Raw genomic sequence first — 17,554 nt, 5'->3', positions numbered from 1 at the left:
GCTATAAAAAGGAGGTCCCTTGTCATTGAGCTTAACATGGAATCGGGCGGTACTAAGTGATAAGAGAGAAGTTCACCTATGTGGTATCACTGAATAGTCTAAGTGAGCCTGATACATCGGGCTGCCACCTAACCTAACCTACACGCAGAGAAGGAATATGATCACCTCAAACATGTTTCAAGAGCAACATGTTATTTTTGTATGGTGACCATGTAACATGTTTGTCACTAAAATGTTATTTTCACAGAAATGATCAATTAAAAAATTAATTGTTCCAATTATAGTCTAAGTGAGCCAAAAAAAAAATTTTCTATGGAGATATAATTTTGGGACAAGATTTTCTATAGAGAAGACATTTTGGGACAAAATTTTCTATACAGAAGAAATTTTGGGACAAACTTTTCTACAGAGCAAACATTTTGGTACAAAATTTTCTATAGAAATACAATTTTGAAAATTTTTTTATAGAAATAAAATTTTAAAACAATTTTTATAAAAAATAAAATATTGAAAAAATTTTTTATAGAAATAAAATTTTGAAACAAAACTTTGTATAGAAAAAAATTGGGGAACAATTTTCTATAGAAAAACAATTTGGGACAAAATTTTCCATAGAAATAAAATTTTGTCAACATTTCCTATAGAAATAAAATTTTGACAAAATGTCCTATAGATATGAAATTTTGACAAAATTTTCTATAGGAATAAAGTTTTGTTCGAAAATTGTCTAGAGAAAGACAATTTGGGACAAAATTTTCTATACAGAAGAAATTTTGGGACAAACTTTTCTATACAGAAGAAATTTTGGGACAAACTTTTCTATAGAGCAAACATTTTGATACATGGTCACCATACAAAAATAACATTTTGCTCTTGAAACATGGTTGAGATGATCATATTCCTTCCCTGCGTGTATCGAAAATGTAGATCACAAAGTGGTGCAGAGTATAATATAGTCGGCCCCGCCCGACTTTAGACTTTCCTTACTTGTTTTGTATGTATTAGTTCCTTTTATACATACAAAAAAAAGAACAACGATCTCAAGCTTGAAGAATTATTTTCTATTTAATAAAAAAGAAAGATCGACTAATATCAAAATTTCTAATGAAAAAAATTTTTAGAAATTTTTTTTATAGAAATAAAATTTTGGGACAAAAATTTCTAAGAAATAAAATTTTTGCAAAATTTTCTATAGAAATAAATTTTTTAGAACATTTTTTTTATAGAAATAAAATTTTGAGAAAATTTTCTATTACAAGTAAGGAAAGTCTAAGTCGGGCGGGGCCGACTATATTATACCCTGCACCAATTTGTAGATCTAAATTTTCGATACCATATCACATTCGTCAAATGTGTTGGGGGCTATATATAAAGGTTTGTCCCAAATACATACATTTAAATATCACTCGATCTGGACAGAATTTGATAGACTTTTACAAAATCTATAGACTCAAAATTTAAGGGTGGAACACAATGTTAGTAAAAAGATATGGGAAACGTTTAAATCTGAAGCAATTTTAAGGAAACTTCGAAAAAGTTTATTTATGATTTATCGCTCGATATATATGTATTAGAAGTTTAGGAAAATTTCTACAACTTTTCGACTAAGCAGTGGCGATTTTTCAAGGAAAATGTTGGTATTTTGACCATTTTTGTCGAAATCAGAAAAACATATATATGGGAGCTATATCTAAATCTGAACCGATTTCAAACAAATTTGGCACGCATAGCAACAATGCTAATTCTACTCCCTGTGCAAAATTTCAACTAAATCGGAGTTAAAAATTGGCCTCTGTGGTCATATGAGTGTAAATCGGGCGACAGCTATATATGGAAGATATATCTAAATCTGAACCGATTTCAACCAAATTTGGCACGCGTAGCTACAATGCTAATTCTACTCCCTGTGCAAAATTTCAACTAAATCGGACCAAAAAATTGGCCTCTGTGGTCATATGAGTGTAAATCGGGCGAAAGCTATATATGGGAGGTATATCTAAATCTGAACCGATTTCAACAAAATTTGGCACGCATAGTTACAATGCTAATTCTACTCCCTGTGCAAGATTTCAACTAAATCGGACCAAAAAATTGGCCTCTGTGGTCATATGAGTGTAAATCGGCCGAAAGCTATATATTGGAGCTATATCTAAATCTGAACCGATTTCAACCAAATTTTGCACGCATAGCTACAATGCTAATTCTACTCCCTTTACAAAATTTCAACTAAATCGGAGCAAAAAATTGGCCTCTGTGGTCATATGGGTGTAAATCGGGCGAAAGCTATATATGGGAGATATATCTAAATCTGAACCGATTTCAACAAAATTTGGCACGCATAGTTACAATGCTAATTCTACTCCCTGTGCAAAATTTCACCCAAATTGGGGTAAAACTCTGGCTTCTGGGACCGTATTAGTCCATATCAGGCGAAAGATATATATGGGAGCTATATCTAAATCTGAACCGATTTCAATAAAATTTGGCACACTTGACTATAGTACTGATTGTTCTCCTTGTGCAAAATTTTAAGTAAATTAGGGTAAAACTCTAGCTTCTGGGGCCATATAAGTCCATATCGGGCGAAATATATATATGGGAGCTATATCTAAATCTGAACCGATTTCTTCCAAAATCAATAGGGATCTATTCTGAGCCAAAACACATACTTGTGCCAAATTTGAAGTCGATTGGACTAAAACTGCGACCTAGACTTTGATTACATAAATGTGTTCACGGACAGACGGACATCGCTATATCGACTCAAGAGCCCACCCTGAGCATTTTTGCCAAAGACACCATGTGTCTATCTCGTCTCCTTCTGGGTGTTGCAAACATATGCACTAACTTATAATACCCTGTTCCACAGTGTGGAGCAGGGTAGAAAAATAAAATTTTGACAAAATTTTCTATTGCAATAAAATTTTGACAACAAATTTCTATAGAAACAGAGAGCCACCGTGGTGCAATGGTTAGCATGCCCGTCTTGCATACACAAGGTCGTGGGTTCGATTCCTGCTTGGATTATCCCACCTCAGTAATGCTTGTGACATTTCTGAGGGTTTCAAAGCTTTTCTAAGTGGTTTCACTGCAATGTGGAACGCCGTTCGGACTCGGCTATAAAAAGGAGGTCCCTTGTCATTGAGCTTAACATGGAATAGGGCAGCACTCAGTGATAAGAGAGAAGTTCACCACTGTGGTATCACAATGGACTGAATAGTCTAAGTGAGCCTGATACATTGGGCTGCCATATAACCTAACCTATAGAAACAAAATGTTGAGAAAAATTTCTATAGGTTCTATATTTTCAGGATCTAGTGTATGGTATGCATTCAAACCATTGGGCCCAATGGTTGTCATCCCTTACATTATATCTAAGAATTATATAGAATTTGAACCTGTAAATTGACAAGCTTACAAATGAAGAATAACTTTTTTTGGCTATGATACCATTTTTATACATTTGGACTTTACGTGCTGTCGAGCAAATTGACGTCAACGTGCTTAGAAAGTCAATAACAAATTACTAAACAGAAAAATAAAAACAAAGTAAAATAAAATCCACATAAGACCATCACAATACAAATACACATGGCATATTGGATAAGACGAAACGAGTTCAAGGTTAATTTAATATTCAAAACTTAAAAATGAAATGAAAGTGAAGGAGTTAACTGGAAAAGAAAAACTAGCACGTTTTGTTTTCTTTCAATTTGTGCAATAATCTTTTTATCAAATTCAAGACAAACAAAAAAACACAATTACGACATTCTAAGAAACATTCGCTCAATTTTATCGATTCAGTAGTATGGCAAGGCAGCTATAAAGAGTTTGCAAACAATTAACAATGCCAATAAACAATTCAATCCAAGGCATTCCCCGTCAGTCAATCATCCACAACCAATAACTACTGAGCTATCATATATTTCTCTTTTACGATATTGACTATGGGGTAGAAAACTCAAATCTTATCTGAGCATATGGTGACATTGTAAACCATACACGACTATGGTCAATGGTGTGTGTTTGTTCTATAATATTTGTATTAGGTGATATGATAGATTTGATTTTAAATGCAAATTTGTTTTGTTGCTATTAAAAAGTCATTTGAAATGTAAAGGTAAAACAACTTTTTACAAATCAAAAGATTTGGATTTTTTTTTATTTAAAATTTTAAATAAAATCTATCTCTCCTCATTTTTTATTCTAAATAAAATTTTATTTTTTTTTATTTTTATAATTTATTTATATAGAAAATTTTGTCAAAATTTTATTTCTATAGAAAATTTAGTAAAAATTTTATTTCTATAGAAAATTATGTCAAAAATTTATTTCTATAGAACATTTTGTAAAAATTTTATTTCTATAGAAAATTTGTTTAAAATATTATTTCTATAGAACATTTTGTCAAAATTGTATTTCTATAGAAAATTTTGTCAAAATTTTATTTGTACAGAAAATTTTGTCAAAATTTTATTTCTACAGAAAATTTTCTCAAAATTTTATTTCTATAGAAAATTTGTTCGAAATTTTATTTTTTATTCTAAATAAAATTTTATTTTTTTTTATTTTTATACTTTATTTATATAGAAAATTTTGTCAAAATTTTATTTCTATAAAAATTTGTTCAAAATTTTATTTCTATAGAAAATTTAGTAAAAATTTTATTTCTATAGAAAATTATGTCAAAAATTTATTTCATATACTTGTTTTTATTGTATTCGACCTGTATTTGATTTTTCCAATTAATGAATTGTTGATTGAAACGAGCTCGAGGTCTGTATTTTTTAATTTATTTTTTTATTCAATATTTCGTCTTTTCATTGAAAGACTTCATCGGGAAAATTATTGAAAATTATTGTCATGACAACAGACGCTGTGTCGTTAGGTTCTACTCAATAGTGGGTGTAATATTTTTGTTGTTTTCAATAATTTTCCCGATGAAGTCTTTCAATGAAAAGACAAAATATTGAATAAAAAAATAAATTAAAAAATACAGACCTCGAGCTCGTTTCAATCAACAATTCATTAATTGGAAAAATTTATTTCTATAGAAAATTTGTTCAAAATTTTATTTCTATAGAAAATTTGTTTAAAATTTTATTTCTATAGAACATTTTGTCGAAATTGTATTTCTATAGAAAATTTTGTCAAAATTTTATGTGTACAGAAAATTTGTTTAAAATTTTATTTCTACAGAAAATTTTCTCAAAATTTTATTTCTATAGAAAATTTGTTCGAAATTTTATTTTTTATTCTAAATAAAATTTTATTTTTTTTATTTGTATAATTTATTTATATAGAAAATTTCGTCAAAATTTTATTTCTATAAAAATTTGTTGAAAATTTTATTTCTATAGAAAATTATGTCAAAAATTTATTTCTATAGAAAATTTGTTCAACATTTTATTTCTATAGAAAATTTGTTCAAAATTTTATTTCTATAGAAAAAATTGTCAACATTTTATTTCTATAGAACATTTTGTCAAAATTCTATTTCTATAGAAAATTTGTTCAAAATTTGATTCCATAGAAAATTTGTTCAAAATTTTATTTCTTTAGAATATTTTGTGAAAAATGTTTTGTGAAAATTTTTCAACATTTTATTTCTATAGAAAATTTTTGCAATTTTTTTTTCTATAGAAAATTTTGTCAAAATTTTATTTCTATAGAAAATTTGTTCAAAATTTTATTTCTATAGAATATTTTGTGAAAAATGTTCTGTAGAAAATTTTTCAACATTTTATTTGTATAGAAAATTTTTTTAAATTTTTTTTCTATAGAAGATTTTGCAAAAATTGTGTTTCTATAGGAATTTTGGTAAAAATTTTAGTTTTATAAAAAAATACAGCAACTACCAAAACATGAAGAATTCTTCCAATCTGCCAAACAAAAATCTATCATTTTTGATAGAATTCTACCAACTGTGGCTACCGTGATCTCCATCCTTGGTGGAGAGGTAAAAAAATCGGCTAACAGTTTGTTAATAATTTTATGCAATTGGCACAAAAAAAGTCAGAGAACTTTGAAGATAAAAGCTAATTACAAACTTTCGTAATCTAATCCCATGAAAATTAGCCTCAAAACCTAAATTAAGTAGGACCCCAAAAATGTTATGGAAAACTCTCTCTCTCCTTTTTGGAGAATGGGAAATTCTTCGTTTTCGAGTGCAATTTTTGCATTCTGGTCTTTGACAATTGTGACAACTTTACACCCTATTGTTGTTCCGAATAGAATTGTATCGCCTCACTGTGGAACAGGGTATTATAAGTTAGAGCATATGTTTGCAACACCCAGAAGGAGACGAGATAGACACATGGTGTCTTTGGCAATAATGCTCAGGGTGGGTTTCCGAGTCGATATAGCCATGTCCGTCTGTCTGTGGACACATTTTTGTGACCAAAGTCTAGGTCCCAGTTTTAGTCCAATAGACTTCATATTTGAAACAAGTTCCTGTTTTGGGTCAGAATAGAATCCTATTGATTTTGGAAGGAATCAGTTCAGATTTAGACATAGCTCCCATATATATCTTTCGCCCGATATGGACTCATATGTCCCCAAAAGCCAGAGTTTTAGCCCAATTTCCCTTGTCATTGAACTTAACATGGAATCGGGCAGTACTCAGTGATAAGAGAGAAGTTCACCAATGTGGTATCACAATGGACTGAATAGTCTAAGTGAGCCTGATACATCGGGTTGTCACCTAACCTAACCTAACCAAATTAGCCCAATTTGATTGAAATTTTGCACTAGGAGTACAATTAGTAGGATAGTCCAGTTGAAATTACTCATTTTTGGAGATTGGGAAATTCTTCGTTTTCAAGAGCACAATTGTTTTCAAGTGCAATTTTTGCATTCTGGACTTTGACAATTGTGGCAACTTTAGACCCTATTGTTGTTCCGAATAGAATTGTATCGCATCACATTTGATTTTTGCGTGGATGGCCGCGGTTTAAGACTCGGATTTTTGGGGTAAATTTTCACACCTCCGCTATTGGGCCCAACAGTATGTATAGTTATCAACATTGTCAAATCCCACAATACGAAAATAGCGTCCACTTGAAAACGAAGCACATTTCCAAAAAGGAAATTATGATTCATTCTCATTTGAAATTTTGGGTATTATTTCCATTTCACAAAAGGGTCCCAAAAATAAAATTAAGGTACTCCCCAAAAAAACAAACATAAAAACGTGGTGTTCTTGTATTCTATATAATTTGGGTCTTATGTCATTTAGGTTTTGGGGCCCATATTATTGCGCCGGTAGTAATCTCCTGTTTATGATACTAACACTAAATATCCTAAACGTATAACTATTAGATTCAAGTTTTTTTTTTTTTGGAAAAGCAGGAAATAAATTAATTTAGATGATTACGTCATTGACAATAACAAATACGAAACTACACACGCTTAGTTGCTTTTAGTAAGTCTGGCTGGTGGATATCACTTATTTGCGTCGTAAATGCTAACATCGCTGTAAAACGCATACGTCATTTTTTTTTTGTTTTTTTTTTTTTGAAAAAGGATACAATACATATGCGACGACCACTCCAAACATAACTTCAAAATAGTACATGTCCTTGTAGCGATCCAGGACTTTAGCCAACATTTTGGCATCCTGTATGTCGCGGGGTATTTTCATATGTTGTTTTTCAGACCTGTAATGAGATGAGAAAAAATCAAAAATTATTAAGTGTCCAAGATTAATGAATATAACCCCAAAAATATTATTTGTTTAATACAAAGTTCACAATTGGATATAATTACAGGTGAATTGAGAAGTCCCCAGTTTGGTACAAAAAACATAATAAATTCAGCACATGCCATGACCCTACTGAATTAGAGAATTATAAATGATAATTCTATTTTTCCATTTTTTTTATTCGAATTAATCTCTCCCTTTTGCATAGACTCTGTAACATAACAATATTTAGCACATGACAATTTTTTTTTGCTTTTTTCAATTGAAAATTGTGCCAGTAGAGTGGAGGCTATTAAGTAAATATGTATGTACATAGATATACACAATGCCGCCACATTTAAACCCTACACAATAAATACGTTCAAAACATAATAATGTATTAGTGAGGAACGCCTAATATGGAAATATTATACCCCAGATCTTATTTGTTTGGGTTTTTGGAGATCATATGTAATCGTCAATGGAAATTGATTAAAAATTTCGCCTTTGTAAATCAATTAATAAAATGTTGACAAAATTTATAAAATTTTAACAAAATTTTCTATAGATATAAAATTTTGACAAATTTTCTATAGAGATAAAATTTTGACAAATTTTCTATAGAAATAAAATTTTGACAAATTTTCTATAGAAATAAAATTGTGACAAAATTTTCTATATAAATAAAATTTTGACAAATTTTCTATAGAAATAAAAATTTTGACAAATGTTTCTATAAAAGTAAAAAATTTCTATAGAAATAAAATTTTGCAAAAATTGTCTATAAAAATAAAATTTGGTAAATTTTTATTGAAATTAAATTTTCGACAGAAATAAAATTTTGTAAAAATTGTCTATAGAAATTAAATTTTGACAACATTTTCTATAGAAATAAAATTTTGACAAAATTTTCTATAGAAATAAAATTTTGACAACATTTTCTATTGAAATACAATTTTGACAAACTTTTCAATAGAAATAAAATTTTGACAAAATTTTCAACAGAAATAAAATTTTGACAAAATTTTCTATAGAAATCAAATTATGACAAAAATTTCTATAGAAATAAAATTTTGACAAATTTTCTATAGAAATAAATTTTGACAAATTTTCTATAGAGATAAAATTTTGACAAAATTCTCTACAGAAATAAAATTTTGACAAAATTTTCTATAGAAATAAAATTTAGACAAAATTTTCTATAGAAATAAAATTTTGAAGAAATTTTCAATAGAAACAAAATTTTGTCAAAATTTTCTATAGAAATAAAATTTTGAAGAAATTTTCAATAGAAATAAAATTTTGAAAAAATTGTCTATAAAAATAAAATTTTAACAAAATTTTCTATAGATATCAAATTTTGCCAAATTTTTCTATAGAAATAAAATTTTGACAATATTTTCTATAGAAATAAAATTTTGACAAAATTTTCTATAGAAATAAAATTTTGACAGAATTCTCTATAGAAATAAAATTTTGACAAAATTTCCTATGGAAATAAAATTTTCTATAGAAATAAAATTTTGACAAAATTTTCTATAGAAATAAAAATATGACAACATTTTCTAAAGAAATAAAATTTTTACAAAATTTTCTATAGAAATAAAATTTTGACAAAATTTTCTATAGAAATAAGATTTTTACAAAATTTTCTCTAAAAATGAAAAATTGAGTAAGTTTCAATAGAATTAAAATTTTCTATACAAATAAAATTTTCTATAGAATTAAAATTTCGACAAAATTTTCTATAGAACTAAAATTTTTGACAACAATTTTCTATAATAATAAAATGTTGACAAAATTTTCTATAGAAATAGAATTTTGACAAAATCTTCTATAGAAATAAAATTTTGACAAAATTTTCTATAGAAATAAAATTTTGACAGAGTTCTCTATAGAAATAAAATTTTGACAAAATTTCCTATGGAAATAAAATTTTCTATTGAAATAAAATTTTGACAAAATTTTCTATAACAATAAAATGTTGACAAAATTTTCTATCGAAATAAAATTTTCTATAGAAATAAAATTTTGTCAAAATTTTCTATGGACACAAAATTTTGTCAAAATTTTCTATGGAAACAAAATTTTCTTTAGAAATAAAATTTTGCCAAAATTTTCTATAGAAATAAAATTTTGCCAAATTTTTCTATAGAAATAAAATTTTGCCAAAATTTTCTATAGAAATAATATTTTGACAAAATTTTCTATAGAAATAAAATTTTGACTAAATTTTCTATAGAAATAAAATTATGACAACATTTTCTATAGAAATAAAATTTTGACAAAATTTTCTATACAAATAAAATTTTGACAAAATTTTCTATAGAAATAAGATTTTGACAAAATTTTCTATAGAAATAAAATTATGACATTTTCTATAGAAATATAATTTTGACAAAATTTTCTAAGAAATAAAATTTTGACAAAATTTTCTATAGAAATAAGATTTTGACAAAATTTTCTCTAGAAATGAAAAATTGACAAAGTTTCAATAGAATTAAAATTTTCTATACAAATAAAATTTTCTATAGAATTAATATTTTGACAAAATTTTCTATAGAATTAAAATTTTTGACTACAATTTTCTATAACAATAAAATGTTGACAAAATTTTCTATAGAAATAGAATTTTGACAAAATCTTCTATAGAAATAAAATTTTGACGAAATTTTCTATCGAAATAAAATTTTGACAAAATTTTCTATAGAAATAAAATTTTTATAAAATTTTCTATAGAAATAAAATTTGACAAAATTTTCTATCGAAATAAAATTTTAAAAAAATTTTCTATAGAAATAAAATTTTTTCAAAATTTTCTATGGAAACAAAATTTTGTCAAAATTTTCTATGGAAACAAAATTTTCTATAGAAATAAAATTTTGCCAAAATTTTCTATAGAAATAAAATTTTGCCAAAATTTTCTATAGAAAAAAAATTTTGCCAAATTTTTCTATAGAAATAAAATTTTGACAAAATTTTCTATAGAAATAAAATTTTGACAAAATCTTCTATAGAAATAAAATTTTGACAGAGTTATCTATAGAAATAAAATTTTGACAAAATTTCCTATGGAAATAAAATTTTCTATTGAAATACAATTTTGACAAAATTTTCTATAGAAATAAAATTTGGACACTTGTCTACAAAAAGTAAGTTAGGAATTTTTTTATAGAAATAAAATTTTGACAATATTTTCAATAGAAATAAATTTTTTTCTAAATTTTCTATAGAAATAAAATTTTATTTTTTGTTTTTGATTTCAGCTTAAAACCATGCATTGATTAAACTACAACTGTAGCTTAACCAATAGAGGAAAAGAATGTTTGTCAAATTTATTTGGGCAAAGCCCTATAGACTGCAAAGATGGTTGAATGGACGCACGTTTCGGAATTACCACAGTCCTCATTAGCATTCTCTACTTGCAGCAAAACTATCAACCAATTATTAGAATAAATTCAGGCAGTTCACGAAAACCAAAGTGAACCACACTTGAACCTTCCGCAAAAAGGTTTATGATAGCCCGCCTTTGCCGAAATAAATTTGTACAAACATAATTTGGCAAAATTTTCTATAGAAATAAAATTTTGACAAAACTTTCTATAGAAATAAAATTTTGACATTTTCTATGGAAATAAAATTTTGATAAAATTTTCTATAGAAATAAAATTATGACATTTTCTATAGAAATAAAATTTTGACAAAATTTTCTATAGAAATAAAATTTTGACAAATTTTTCTATAGAAATAAAAAATTGACAAAGTTTCAATAGAAATAAAAAATTGACAAAGTTTCAATAGAATTAAAATTTTCTATACAAATAAAATTTTCATAACATTTCTATAGAAATAAAATTTTGACAAAATTTTCTATAGAAATAAAATTTTTGACAACAATTTTCTATAACAATAAAATGTTGACAAAATTTTCTATAGATTTTGACAAAATTTTATATAGATTTTGACAAAATTTTCTATAGAAATAAAATTTTGATAAAATTTTCTATAGAAATAAAATTTGACAAAATTTTCTATAGAAATACAATTTTAACAAAATTTTCTATCGAAATAAAATTTTAACAAAATTTTTATATAGAAATAAAATTTTGATAAAATTTTCTATGGAAGCAAAATTTTCTATAGAAATAAAATTTTGACAAAATTTTCTATAGAAATAAAATTTTGACAAAATTTTCTATAGAAATAAGATTTTGACTAAATTTTCTATAGAAATAAAAAATTGACAAAGTTTCAATAGAATTAAAATTTTCTATACAAATAAAATTTTTACAAAATTTTCTATAGAAATAAAATTTTTACAAAATTTTCTATAGAGTTAAAATTTTGACAAAATTTTCTATAGTATTAAAATTTTTGACAACAATATTTTATAACAATAAAATGTTGGCAAAATGTTCTATAGAAATATAATTTTGACACAATCTTCTATAGAAATAAAATTTTGACAACATTTTTTTAAAAATTTGGACATAAAAAATATGGCAGTATTTTCTTGAATTTTTGGTAGATTGTTTTTGTCTCGAGTGGCAACCGTGGTTCGATTTTCCACGAGCCTATAGAATAAAAAGAGATTTAATTGGTTGTCAAAAATATTTTCATTCCACCCCTATGTTCTTGTATAAACCTGTCTGCAATGCCACATATATACAGATATGGCGTGATTAATTTCATAAAAGTAAATAGATAAAAAAAAGAGTCTTTAGGATTTCATAATTTTTTAACAATAGACAAAATCGATTTACATTTCGAAATGAAAATTGAGATTTAAAATGGTGTTTTTTTAACAAAAGCTTTTATAACAATTCTATTTTTGTAAAATTTTGTAAAAAAAATCGAAAAGTTGTCTTTTTTTTAAAGACGACTTTTAACTTTTAAAAGTAAAAACTTTTTAAAGTAAAAACAAAAAAATTTTTTTTTAAACTAATTAATAGAAAAAATGAATATTACATTTAAAAGTTATCTTTATTTTCTGGTGTATCTATATAATGGAATTCTAAACAATATTTCATTTGAATGTAAAACTAGAAGATAAAATTACAGTTTTTTTAATAAATGCATATTGCAAAAACACACGCAAACTTTTAGAAAAAAACACTAATGATTTTAGGGGTAATTTACATTGCAATCACGAATAATTAATAATAATCTTTTTTATGGGTAAACTCATCTCGATTACCATGTCATTGCTTATGGATATCGATGTCATTAATGGTTAGAGCCATATTCTATAGGCGATTTCAACAACCACATGGGGAATAAAAAATAAATGTGTGAGTATGAAGAAAATGAATAATTCATATTTTCGTATATTAATAGGATACTGAATGCAATGACAAAATACAGGGTAAATGACACGAAGTGTCATTTCGGAAAGATCTACGTTTCCGAAATAGTAAAAAGTACAGTAGAGTGAAAGCAAACAAAAAAAACCATGCTATCGAATGGCTATTTTTCTTCTTTGCTATCTACATAACTACCTCCCATACTATTTATGTATGGCACATTTCCCAGGGAATATTAATGAGATAGCCTTGTACACGCAAAGAAAAAAAACGTTTGGAAAACGTGTACCGAAAACGTTTTTCTTTTGTTAGAGTTTTTTGAATTGCTTCGAAAATTTTAAACTTTTATCACCAAAAAAATTCGTTTATTACAAAATTTTTATTTTTTCAATAAAAAAAGTTATTTTTGAAACAACAACACAGTCCATTTCGTTTATATCAAACACTGTTCTTTTCTGACTTTAGGTCTTTAATAAGACACATTTTACAGTTCAAAATTTAATATACTACAATGGAATGTTGAACATTTTTTTGGAATCTTCGAACATATCTGGAATATATGTAAAAAAAAAAAAAAAACAAAAAAAACTTTGGTCGAAGCAGGGATCGAACCCACGACCCTTGGCATGCAAGTCAGACGTAGCAACCACTGCACCACGGTGACAAACTAAATGTTTGTTTCTGTTAAATAAACTTTGTTTATTCGGTTCGTGGGCGCCGCAAGCTATGCTATATAAATATAACTTATATGGATATTTATCTATTGATGACCATAACAGGTACATAGCCCAGTGGTTAGTGTGTTGGCTTACAAAGTGCATGGTCCGCGGTTCGATTCTCCGTCCAGGCGAAAGGTAAAAAAAATTTTAAAAATTTATAAAATAGTATAATTTCTTCTACATTGTGGGTATTACAGGAAAAGGTGTTAAGAACTAAAAAACATCGTGGATGTGAGAAAGATGTGAGGGAAAATGCAATTAGCAAGAAAACAATGTTTTTTTTTTTTTTGAGTTTGTCCTTATGAAATTGTTTTTACATCCTGGAAAAGAATAAACGTTTATCACAAAAAGTATATACTTTTCTCCCAAATACACTTCCTTACAGCGAAAAGCAAATGAGAAACGAACTTTGTTTGTCTAAAATTTCGTTTGGGAGGAAAGAATTATTTTTTTGCGTGTAGATCATGATTTTGCACAATATCAAATTAAATACCATAAATTATCTATGTATGTATATTCTATATATAATTAATTTAAGATTTCGCAAAACATCTATTTATGCATTTCGCAACACCAATTACAAATCATATGAAATCTATGAAAATTCTCGGATATGTTTCTTTGCTAGACTTCGTAGATTTGCCTTTGTTAATTATATTGCAAAAATTGCCAACAAAGCAACAGTTGTTACCATATCTTAAGCATCTCCCTCCAACAGTCAGTAACCCTTCTGACATATTTACACAGATGTTTGATGGCGAAATCCAACACAATAAGTAATGCGATCAAGGGTAGATCATTAATAGGCAGCGGAATTTAACATGCATTTTTGCAAACTAAATTTCCCGATCGATAATTGAAAATTTTAAAAATTATTATTTTGGAGTGAAATTCGATAATATTCCCTTCACAAAAAAAAAAAAAACACCGCGACCTCCATTTATAAAAAAGTAGGAATTTTCCTCTTATTTTCCCATCTAAATAATCCAATGGAGGTATATACTTTTTTTGTTTTTTTTTCTCCCTCTCAAATCGAAAAGTATTATTCTTTATATGCATTTTTCTTGGCAACAGCAGTAATTAAAATAAGAACAAAATAAATAAATTCTTAGCCAGTCACACCATCATATCGTCTCGTAGACGGAAGAGAAACCCAGTGGAAAGATAAACAGAAAATAAAAAACATAATAAAAAAAGAAAAACATAAATATCGCGCACTGTGGCGATCTCTACAAGATGTCTTTGGTAGTATCGTGTACGTCCGCTGTGAGAATCTTTTGAATCACATTGAACTTGATTAAAAAGCAAACATCCGTATCGTATGATTTTTTCCGACATATATGGCACACACCCATAAGTGTAAATAGTTTGTGCCACATTCATATTCACTTGCACTTTGCATTTGTTTTACAATATAGGCTAGCATGAGATCTTGTTTTCTTTCTTTTCGAGTTTCAGATTACAAGATTTTGATTGTTTTTTTTTTTTTTTAATTTCTTGGCAAAGGTTTTGCAATGTTTGATCAAAATGGTAAACAATCATTAACTAAAAAATTAGATTCTAATAAAATTACTAATATATTTAAAAGCGAATAACTGGTAAATACAAGGTGGCTGATATGTCATGCAAAACAAATCCCTATGTTTTTAATTTTTTATTATTTTTATTTATTTGTCAAAAATTTAATTTCTATAGAAATTTTTTTAAAAATGTCGTTTCTATAGAAAATTTTGTCAAAATTATATTTCTCTAGAAATTTTCTCAAAATTTTATTTCTACAGAAATTTTCTCAAAATTTTATTTCTATAGAAAATTTTGTCAAAATTATATTTCTATAGAAATTTTCTCAAAATTTTATTTCTATAGAAATTTTCTCAAAATTTTATTTCTATAGAAAATTTTGTCAAAATTATATTTCTATAGAAATTTTCTCAAAATTTTATTTCTATAGAAATTTTCTCAAAATTTTATTTCTATGGAAAATTTTGTCAAAATTATATTTCTATAGAAATTTTCTCAAAATTTTATTTCTATAGAAAAAAATTATCAAAATTTTATTTCTATAGACAATTTTGTCAAAATTTTATTTCTATAGAAAATTTTGTCAAAATTTTATTTCTATAGAAAATTTTGTCAATATTTTATTTCTATAGAAAATTTTGTCAAAATTTTATTTCAATAGAAAATTTTCTCAAAATTTAATCTCTATAGAAAAATTTGTCAAAATTTAATTTCTATAAAAAATGTTGTCCAAATTTTTTTCTATAGAAAATGTTGTCAAAATTATATTTCTATAGAAATTTTCTCAAAATTTTATTTCTATAGAAAAAAATTATCAAAATTTTATTTCTATAGAAAATTTTGTCAAAATTTTATTTCTATAGAAAATTTTGTCAACATTTTATTTCTATAGAAAATTTTGTCAAAATTTTATTTCAATAGAAAATTTTCTCAAAATTTAATCTCTATAGAAACATTTGTCAAAATTTAATTTCTATAAAAAATGTTGTCCAAATTTGTTTTCTGTAGAAAATGTTGTCAACATTATTTTCTATAGAAAAAATTTGTTAAAATTTAATTTGTATAGAAAATTTTGTCAAAAGTTTATTTCTATAGAAATTTTCTCAAAATTTTATTTCTATAGAAATTTTCTCAAAATTGTATTTCTATAGAAAATTTTGTCAAAATTATATTTCTGTAGACATTTTCTCAAAATTTTATTTCTATAGAAAATTTTGTCAAAATTTAATTTCTATAGAAAATTTTGTCAAAATTTAATTTCGTTATTGTTGTTTTTTTGTTTTTTGATCTCAGCTTAAAGCCATGCATTGACTATACTACAAGTGTAGCTTAACCAACAGAGGAAAAGTATGCTTGTCAAATTTATTTGGGCAAAGCCCTATAGACTGCAAGATGGTTGGATGTACAGCTGTTTCGGAATTACCACATTCCTCATCAGCATCCTCTACTTGCAGCAAAACTATCAACCAATTATCAGAATAAATTCGGGTAATTCACTCAACCCAACGTGAACTACACTTGAACCTCCCGAAAAAGGGTTTGATAGTCGGCTACTGCCTAAACAAATTTGCCAGCATATCTCTCTTCCTTTGCCAAACTCAAATCATCGATTTGTATGTATTTGGCTGGGTTTGTTTTTGAGCGTGCTTCCTCTATCTTCATTCGTTTTGTTTGTTATTGTTGGCTTCTCTTCAATCGTTATTGTTGTTTTTTTGTTTTTTGATCTCAGCTTAAAGCCATGCATTGACTATACTACAAGTGTAGCTTAACCAACAGAGGAAAAGTATGCTTGTCAAATTTATTTGGGCAAAGCCCTATAGACTGCAAGATGGTTGGATGTACAGCTGTTTCGGAATTACCACATTCCTCATCAGCATCCTCTACTTGCAGCAAAACTATCAACCAATTATCAGAATAAATTCGGGTAATTCACTCAACCCAACGTGAACTACACTTGAACCTCCCGAAAAAGTCAATGCATGGCTTTAAGCTGAGATCAAAAAACAAAAAAACAACAATAACGATTGAAGAGAAGCCAACAATAACAAACAAAACGAATGAAGATAGAGGAAGCACGCTCAAAAACAAACCCAGCCAAATACATACAAATCGATGATTTGAGTTTGGCAAAGGAAAAGAGATATGCTGGCAAATTTGTTTAGGCAGTAGCCGACTATCAAACCCTTTTTCGGGAGGTTCAAGTGTAGTTCACGTTGGGTTGAGTGAATTACCCGAATTTATTCTGATAATTGGTTGATAGTTTTGCTGCAAGTAGAGGATGCTGATGAGGAATGTGGTAATTCCGAAACAGCTGTACATCCAACCATCTT

At 26.6% G+C, this 17,554-nt stretch overlaps 1 protein-coding gene across 1 annotated transcript in view; it reads right to left on the bottom strand.

The window, feature by feature from the left end:
- Window positions 1-17,554, bottom strand: part of stas (Transmembrane protein stas) — a 36,570-nt gene that overhangs the window by 4,507 nt on the left and 14,509 nt on the right. Inside the window, exon 3 of the mRNA XM_075302523.1 lies at window positions 7,530-7,658. Within this exon, the coding sequence (XP_075158638.1) occupies window positions 7,530-7,658 (129 nt within the window). The remainder of the gene's footprint in view (window positions 1-7,529; window positions 7,659-17,554) is intronic.

The sequence above is a fragment of the Haematobia irritans genome, chromosome 3, assembly GCF_050003625.1.
Source record: "Haematobia irritans isolate KBUSLIRL chromosome 3, ASM5000362v1, whole genome shotgun sequence".
Classification (NCBI taxonomy): Eukaryota; Metazoa; Arthropoda; class Insecta; order Diptera; family Muscidae; genus Haematobia; species Haematobia irritans.
This window is presented reverse-complemented; position numbering and strand designations above follow the sequence as displayed.